The 9108-nt window shown below is 33.8% G+C and overlaps 1 protein-coding gene across 1 annotated transcript; it reads right to left on the reverse strand.

The window, feature by feature from the left end:
• Positions 1-7614: 7614 nt before the first annotated feature.
• LOC125470173 lies at positions 7615-8510 on the reverse strand. Its single transcript, XM_048568789.1, has 2 exons — positions 8150-8510; positions 7615-7918 (listed from the first exon to the last, which is right to left on the reverse strand). The coding sequence occupies exons 1-2, from the start codon at positions 8430-8432 to the stop codon at positions 7836-7838; spliced, it is 366 nt and encodes a 121-aa protein (XP_048424746.1). The 5' UTR covers positions 8433-8510; the 3' UTR covers positions 7615-7835.
• Positions 8511-9108: the final 598 nt, after the last annotated feature.

Here is a 9108-nt window from a genome sequence, read left to right on the forward strand (position 1 = left end):
AAACCATCACATTCACCCAAAAGACCAACAAAACAATTCAGAACAAAATCATACTTTTACTATATAAAATTATAAAATTTTCATCTAATAAAGAATGATGTCAGGAGCTACACACGATATGGAGTCATCGGATGAGGTATTATGTTGTGTATACAAAATGTATATATACGTTTTATATGACATACAAACTCAACTCAAGATCTTCTCCCTTCTTCCAGTAACTGGTGGACCGGTGCACTCGAATCTTGCAGGCTCGAGTCTGGACTCTCAATATCTTTTCTTCACATAAGAAGATAGCTTAACCTCGTGGCCACAGATAAGGACACACCAACATTCCTCTCTGCACCCAGCATGTGGAAATACATTTGAGGTGCCCACCCATCTCGCTGGTTTAGGAGAGGGAACGACTGCAAGTAACATATCGAAGCTGTGACAATTCTTATAAGAGCTCCAGCTAAGACATCCTGCCAATGATTCAGTAATCATCCACACGAGAGATTCCCACGAGAGCAGAACATAGTAGTGGAAGAAATACAATGCAGGAGCTTTGCGGAATGGCCTCTATGATTAAACACTTTGATCTTCCCGGACAAATACCATGCAAGAAATCCAAGAACTGCAAATAAAACTGAAGTATTTCAGCACAAGGAATCAAACAACAACATTTTTCTGCATTTATTTACATGACTGAGAGATTAAATGAACAATTATAAAAATCAACACTCAAACTCCAAAGCTCTGCATCTACATCTAAATTCTTTGTCCTTAATACTAGTTTTCTAATCAAAGGCCCTGCATCTGGATCCAGAAAAATTTCGTACTCCTTCTGATAATTATTCTCTAGTTCCAAAGCATTACATCTACATCAAATTGTGGACGTGATAGGAAATAGACAAGAGCACCACATGCTAAGGCAAACAATTCTTTGTCCTTAATACTAATGTTCTAATCAAAATTTGCACCATAATTATCATTTTACTTTCCTCATAGAACACCTAATTATTATTGATATTAATATGAACAACTGTGCAGCCCCTGCACCAGGCTATTGTCATTGCAAAGTACATAGACAAACAATTTGAACGACGCTAATCATCCACCCGACTCGGACCACATGGCCACTACTGATTTATGAAATTCAACCCAAATCAAAAACACCCAAAACCACAAAATTCAAGAAAACTAATATTATCCACAAAATTGACTATCTTTGCTGTAAAAATTCCAAATTTTCACAGTTTTCAAACCCAAAACAACGAATTGATGAAAACCCAGTAATAATTTAATGATCTGGAAAACAAAATCGAAGAAATAAATCGCCTGATTCGAAATTTACCAGACCAGGAGCAGATGATGACGAGCAGGAGATGAGGGCGAACGAGGATGGCGGGGCAGGAAAAGGAGCGAGCAGACGAGGACGTGTGACGACTCTCTTGACAACGGGCTTGGTAACCTTTTGGTATTTGCGGAAACTTCTGCTTAAAATTCTTCAAAATTGTTCGTTGTCAATTTATAGAGCTTTGTGTTTATAATCAGAACCGTTCATATTATAAATCATCCTATAAAGATCACATCTACAAAAAATTAATTAAAATTAAGGTCGTTTAGTCATTAAACTGTTTAAAAACAAATGAACAGAATTGGTAAAAGCATTACGAACCGTCTATGTATTTGCTACAATAGATTGCCTAAACGACCTTAGTTTTAATTTATTTTTTGCAGAGATGATCTTTACAGTATGATTCATAGTATGAATGGTTCTGATAATAAGTACAAAACTTTGTGTTTAAAATACTAAGAGTTTTGAGTAGGAATTCATACTCATCTTTGAGTAGCCAAGTATTATTTGTATTTGCGGATTCTCTCTAAGAACTCCTAGCAAAGGAGATAGTCGGAGCAAGTGAGGGCTAATCTCATTAAACTTAGAGACTTTTAATTAAACACTCTCGGTACTGTTCACTTTTAACGAAAAATCACATTTTTGTCTTTCTCTAGTACTATTTACTACATCTTTATTTGTCTTTTTTCATTAAAACTAAAGTTGTTTTGGACTTTTTATTAGTTTTCCTTGAAACTTAATCCCTTTGCCTAACAAACATATGACTACACTTATAATTAGTGTAGTCTAGTCCAATAAAATTTAGTGAACCCAAACAAGCACTACCTTAGGTTGATATTTTGGTAATGCTCACGTTGTTAAAGGTAGTTTCGTAATTTTAAAATTATAATCAATCCATAAGTGTTGTGGTTGACTTAAGTGTTAGTGAGAGATTGTTAGATATGTATACCTTAAGAGTCAATCATAAAATGCAAATTTAGATAATACAAATTATTAAGGGAATTGTTATTAGCACTTCAAAAATCTCATTCTACACTCCAAGCTTTCTATATTAAGAAAGAAAAATACACTTGCGAGGAGTGTATAATGAGATTTTTGGAGTGTCAATAATACTTTCCATTATTAATATACTAATTTAATCAGAGGCCAAAATCACTATTAATGAAATAGTCTCATTGGTTGTTACAAAAATGTCACTCTTACTACATTTTACATAAATATCCCATTTGTACCATCTCTCTAATAGAGATGGAACCCGCATTTGTTAGTGGGCATTACCTCTATTAGAGAGGTCTTACAAATGCGGTATGAAAAATATGATAAGTATAACATTAACTCTACTTGTTTTATTTATGCCTAAACAGTGAGTCCATTGTAATCTAAAAAAGTCAAATTCAATAGACCTTTTCTCTTGCATGTGGTCCAATATCCTATTGGATAGTTGTTGAGCTTTCACTCATGCATTCCGAGTTTGAACTTCTCATTTCCTAAATTATTGTAATAGTTTTGAACTCTCCCTCTTCCCTTAATAATATATATATATATATATATATATATATTTTTTTTTAAAAGAGACCTTTTCTCTAACTCTCATATCTTAAATTATTTCTAGCTGTAGTATTATCAGATAAATAATGGATAATTTGAAAAAAACAATCGACACACATTATACTCAATTAGGAGAGTGGGTCATTTCAAATCATTCGTTTTAGAACACTGAAACAAGTGTGTAAGTTCTCAATAGAGATAAAGTGCCCTAGACAAAAAGTTCTTGGATGTAGTTGTAAACACGAATATTCCTGCGATGATTGAGACAAGAACACGTGTACAAAATAATATTTTGTATTAATTTTGGAGTTACAATCTCTTTTACAATTTGATCATCTGATTCTATCTTCGTAGGGTGTAGATTTGTTGATGGGCTGTTAATCTAAAGAGTCGTCGGGGCTTTGTTTAGGGATGAATAGTGGTGCAGATTTGTTGATGTTGTTGATCCAAAGGACCGTCGGGGCTTGATCTTTAGGATGAATGAGGATGAACGGATCTTCAAGGGACTTCGAGGCTTGATCTTGATGAACGGTTGTATGCATTTCTTCAAGGATTTGATGAAGAACGAAGAGAGCTTTCTTGATCCTTTGGGATTCTTAGGAATTTGGGAGGTTGGATGCTTGAAAGCTTTAGAGTTTCATAGCTTCAAGGGTTTGGTGAATTTTCTTCCAATTTAGGAGTAGAAAAATGTATATGTCAATTCCCCTTTTGATCCCTTGATGAAGAAGCCTATTTATAGACTTTGAGAATGAACCACCACCATCCTTTTTTTTTTTTTTTTGGTGAAGTAAGTGGATGATGTAGGTGAAATGAGTGGAGGTTGTAGGTGAAATAAGTGTATGATGTAGGTGAAATGAATGGGGGTTGTAATTTTAATGCATTGGTCAACATTTATTTCATCGAAATTTTGATGTCTACAAATGCCCCCACTTCAAGGCGCGTCATATACATGTGCTTGTCACATGTAGGAGATCCACTTTGAAGTCCCTTAATGTAGATGTCGATCCAAGGGCCTCAAGGTTTGATCTTGAAATGGATTGGAAATTTCTTCAAGGAATCAAACAACATTTTTCTGCATTTATTTACATGACTGAGAGATTAAATGAACAATTATAAAAAGCAATTGAAATAGAATCAGACTGATATGAATGGGAAAGTACAAGAGACCAAAACAAACAACTGATCCCAGTGCACCAGGCCACTGCCATTGCAAAGTACATAGACAAACAATTTGAACGACGCTAATCACCCACTTGACTCGGACCACTTAGCCACTACTGATTTATGAAATTCAACCCAAATCAAAAACACCCAAAACCACAAAATCCAAGAAAACTAATATTATCCACAAAATTGACAATCTTTGCTGTAAAAATTCCAAATTTTCATAGTTTTCAAACCCAAAACAACGAATCTATGAAAACCCAGTTATAATTTAACGATTTGGAAAACAAAATCGAAGAAATAAATTGTCCAATTGGAAATTTACTAGACTAGGAGTAGATGATGAAGAGCAGGAGATGAGGGCGAACAGTAAAAAGATGACGGAGTAGGAAGAGGAGCGAGCAGACAAAGACGTGCCACGACTCTCTCGACGACGGGCTTGGTAACCTCTTGGTATTTGCGGAACAATATCCTAAGAACATGTTTATAATTAGAACAATTATATTATAAAGCACCTCATAAAGATCACATCTATAAAAAAATTAATTAAAATTAAGGTCGTTTAGTCATCAAACTGTTTAAAAACAAATGAACAGTATTGGTAAAAGTATTACGAACCGTCTATATTTGCTATAATAGATTGCTTAAACGACCTTAGTTTTAATTTATTTTTTGCAGAGATGATCTTTACAGTGTGATTCATAGTATGAATGGTTCTGATCATAAGTACAAAACTCTGTGTTTAAAATTCTAAGAGTTTTGAGTAGGAATTCCTACTTATCTTTGAATAGCCAAGTATTGTTCGTATTTGCGGATTCTCGCTAAGAACTCCTAGCAAAGGAGATAGTTGGAGTGAGTGAGGGCTAATCTCATTAAACTTAGGGACTTTTAATGAAACACTATCGGTACTGTTTACTTTTAATGAAAAATCACAATTTTACATTTCTCTAGTACTATTTACTGCACCTTTATTTGTCATTTTTCATTAAAACTAAAGTTTTTTTGGACTTTTTATTATTTTTTCTTTAAACTTAATCCCTTTACCTACCAAACATAGGACTACACTTATAATTAGTGTAGTCTAGTCCAATAAAACTTAGTGAGCCCAAACAAGCACTACCTTAAGTTGAGATTTTGGTAATGCTCACACCGTTAAAGGTAGTTTCGTAATTTTAAAATTATAATCAATCCATGAGTGTTGTGGTTGACTTTGGTGTCAGTGAGAGATTGTTAGATATGTATACCTTAAAAGTCAACCATAAGATTCAAATTTAGATAATACAAATTATTAATATACTAATTTAATCAGAGGCCAAAATCACTACTAATGATATAATCTCATTGGTTGTTACAAAGATGTCACTCTTACCACATTTTACATATATATCCCATTTGTATCATTTATCCTTAATAGAGATGGAACCTGCATTTGTTGGTGGGCATTACCTTTATTAGGCCATCTCCAACCGAAGGGTCTCAAGGGCCAGAGGGCCGAAAATAACCCGAAAATCGTCTCCAACTGAAGGCTAGGCCAGAGAGCTCGTGGAATCTAAGAGGGCCCCACAGAATCTGAAAGGGCTGACCAGAAAAATCATTATTCATGTCGGTTATAACCTACAGGAATCCTTAAGCTAAAATTCAAATGCAACGGCTAGCTGACATTAGTTAGCCGTTGCATTTGATTTATTTTTATTTTTATTTTTTTTACAGTTTTATTATTATTTTTTATTTACAAATTTTTTCCTATAACTTCTATTTCACAAATTTTGTTTCATTTTATTTTAAATTCTTCTATTTCACAAAATTTGTTTCATATTTTTTTTAAATTATATTTTTTTCCTATAACTTCCTAAGCCATTATACAACATTAAATTAAATTAAGTAACATGAAACAACATTAAACAATATGAAACAACATTAAATAACATTAACCAACATACAAATTATACAATATAAAAAAAAACATTTAACAACATGAAACTTAAACAATATTTTTAAAAACATTTAACAACATAAAACTTAAATGCCTATTCCATGCTTCTTTTGACCCAAAGATGTGCAAAAAGATCCTGTTGTAGGTACTTGTTTGTGGCACGAGAACATATCATTCTATAGCGCCTCATGTACTCATTTATAGAGATACTACCAGTTCTTGGATTGAAAGGTAAATTAGGCCCACCCTATTTATAGCAAAAGAAAAATTCAAATCCAACGATTAGCTGACGTCATGCTAACATCACTTAGTCGTTGGATTTGAATTTAAGTTGTACTTTTTAAATAATAAATTATGTTTAGCCCTCGGTTGGAGACGGTTTTTTGTGACAGGGCTAAAACGAGCCTTATGGCCCTTTGGCCCTCAGTTGGAGATGGAGGCAAATATGGTCCTATACTGTTCATTAAAATATTAATTTCTTGGAGGCCCAGAGGGCTAAAACAAGCCCTTTGGCCAACCCCCAGTTGGAGATAGCCTTAGAGAGGTCTTACAAATGCGGTATGAAAAATATGATAAGTATAACATTAACTCTAATTGTTTTATGCCTAAACAGTGAGTCCATTGTAATTAAAGAAGTCAGATTCAATAGACCTTTTCTCTTGCATGTGGTCCAATATCCTATTGGATAGTTGTTCAGCTTTCACTCATGCATCCAGGGTTCTAACCTTTTCATCTCCTAAATTATTGTAATAGTTTTAAACTCTCCCCCTCCCCTTAATAATAATATATATATTTTTTAAAAGAGACCTTTTCTCTAACTATGATATCTTAAATTGTTTCTACTTGTAGTATTATCAAATAAATAATGGATACTTTGAAAAAAAAAAAATTGACACACATTATACTCAATTAGGAGAGTGGGTTGTTTCAAATCATTCATGTTAGAACACTGAAACAAGTGTGTAAGTTCTCAATAGAGATAAAGTGCCCTAGACAAAAAGTTCTTGCATGTAGTTTAATAAATTACAAGGGAATGATGCAATTACTTAACAAGATTAATTAAGTTGTCTTTATTAATTGTATTGACAAGTCGTAATTAGATTTAGGCCTTCATGTAGTTTCGGGTTTCGGAGGCTTATTGGGCCCGGAACAATTGGTCTTGCCTTGAAGTCATTAGATGTCTTAGGTAAAAAAAAGGCTAGAAAGGCCCACCAAGCAAAAGAGGCCGGTTTTATTTTCGTTGAGTATTTTTATGTAGTTTTCAGGGGACAAGTATTCATGCCACTTCTAAGAAAACCTATAAAGTTTGAGTTTCTCTGAATCAGTGAATCTGAAATAAAAGGGTATATATTTGTTCATCATCATTTAGTGTGGTGTATGCTCATCATCTTATTTATTACCGTTAGATGAGTTTTAATTTTGAGATTTGTGCCTATCTATTACATGAATCTCGAAATTCAAACTCATCTAACGGTAAATAAGGTGATGAGTATACACCACACTATATGATGGTGAACAAAAATGCTCCCATATATATATATATATATACAAGACTGCATATTTCAAAATATATATTAACGCCTTTCTGAGACAATATTTCTGCATGTCACTCGAGAGAATAAGTTGAATATTAGTCAGAGATAATTTCTTTTCGAACAACACAATCATACAATACAATATCACATACAAACTTAAAAGCAGACCCCAGAAAAAATAAGACAGGAAAAAGAACTTAAAAAAAAAAACACAGAGAGATGACCTATAAATATTTAATTAACAGGCTTGTTAACCCAAAGATCTGCCCACTGAAGATGGAGGGTGTATAAACAAGAAGAACTGAGACCTGATCAATTAGTTTTCCCACCTTTCCCTGTGCTTAGTCCAGGTCTTTCTCGAGCGCTCACCTTTATCCTTGTAATTGCAGCAGCTTCGTCCTGCACATTAAAAAACACATATTTTGTGCATTACCGTAACATGATCTATCTCTATAATTCAAACATGGGTTTAGTGATTTTTTTTTCCTCCAATATTGAAAGGGGTCTCAAGTTCAAATTCCGCTCCGAAGTTAATTCGTCAAATAAAATAAACGAAAACAAAAACCCACAATGCATGTCTACAATATATGTGTTAGAGAGAGAGAAAGAGAGAGAGAGAGAGAGACTAACTGCAGGTTTCTGTAGCTGATGAAGATGGAGGATCACCGTATGTCATCAGAAGTGATGGAACTGCACCATCAAGTAGCTTTTCTGAGGTTGGAGGAGTAATTTTCTCGGGGTTTATTTTATCAGTGTCTTTGTCCTCCTGAGATTTAGTCTCAATGCCCAAACACTTGCAAAAAGCCCGGACGGCTTCTTCAAGGAAGTGGCATGGAAATATATAGTAACTTCTCTTGTCCATCAACTCTTCCTCCTCATCAGCTGATACTTTATGCGACAGTGAGTACTCCATTTCAACAAATATCTTCTTCTTCTTCCTTTGAATCTTGCAACCAGCTTCACCTACTCCTTTTAATACCCTCTTAAGTGGTTCTGCTCTACCTTCAGATATCGCTTTAAATAACTCTGTTCATTTCAATTCTGATAGATGTACAGAATTACCCTTCTCTTTTATGTTCTATTACATAATAAGGACTTACATGAAATGATGAGTTAACTGTCAATATGTTGTCTCAAATTCTTCTTATGCATTGTGTTAGTGGCTCGAAACATTGGGGCTGGCCTTGAGAATTTGGGGGCTCTAGGCGAGCCTTTGAAGTGGGGCACTAGAGTTCTTTGACTTCCGACCATTTGAACATTGATATGTATAGAAACAAATTTCGCTGAATACATGAAAAAGTCTATTTATACATCAAATATCATTAAAAATCAACATTCAACTCAATATTATGCCGATAAAGTCTTAGAGAACAATAAAACCTAATTAAATAATATAAGAAATTCACAATTCCCAAATAACAACACAATAATAATAATAATATCAAACCATTGGTCCATCACCATACCATAGAAAAATGTCTCAATACTCAAAAAGATAAAATTATAAAAAGAATTTTTTTTATTTTTTATTTTTTTTCTTCTCTTCGATTACCTTGTCAATTTGCAATCGAGGTGTTTGTTTGGGGAAT

Source organism: the organism of the source record quoted next, unplaced genomic scaffold (genome assembly GCF_019419815.1).
Source record: "Pyrus x bretschneideri cultivar Hongxiangsu unplaced genomic scaffold, Pyrus_bretschneideri_v1 Contig49, whole genome shotgun sequence".
In the NCBI taxonomy this organism is placed as follows: Eukaryota; Viridiplantae; Streptophyta; class Magnoliopsida; order Rosales; family Rosaceae; genus Pyrus; species Pyrus x bretschneideri.

What these genes read in the sequence shown, in the direction of transcription:
- LOC125470173 (XM_048568789.1), bottom strand. Translation starts at nt 8,432, where the DNA reads ATGGAGTACTCACTGTCGCATAAAGTATCAGCTGATGAGGAGGAAGAG. An exon ending in ATCAGCTACAGAAACCTGCA is followed by an intron (nt 7,919 to 8,149) that starts GTTAGTCTCTCT and finishes TTTAATGTGCAG; the next exon opens with GACGAAGCTGCTGCAATTAC.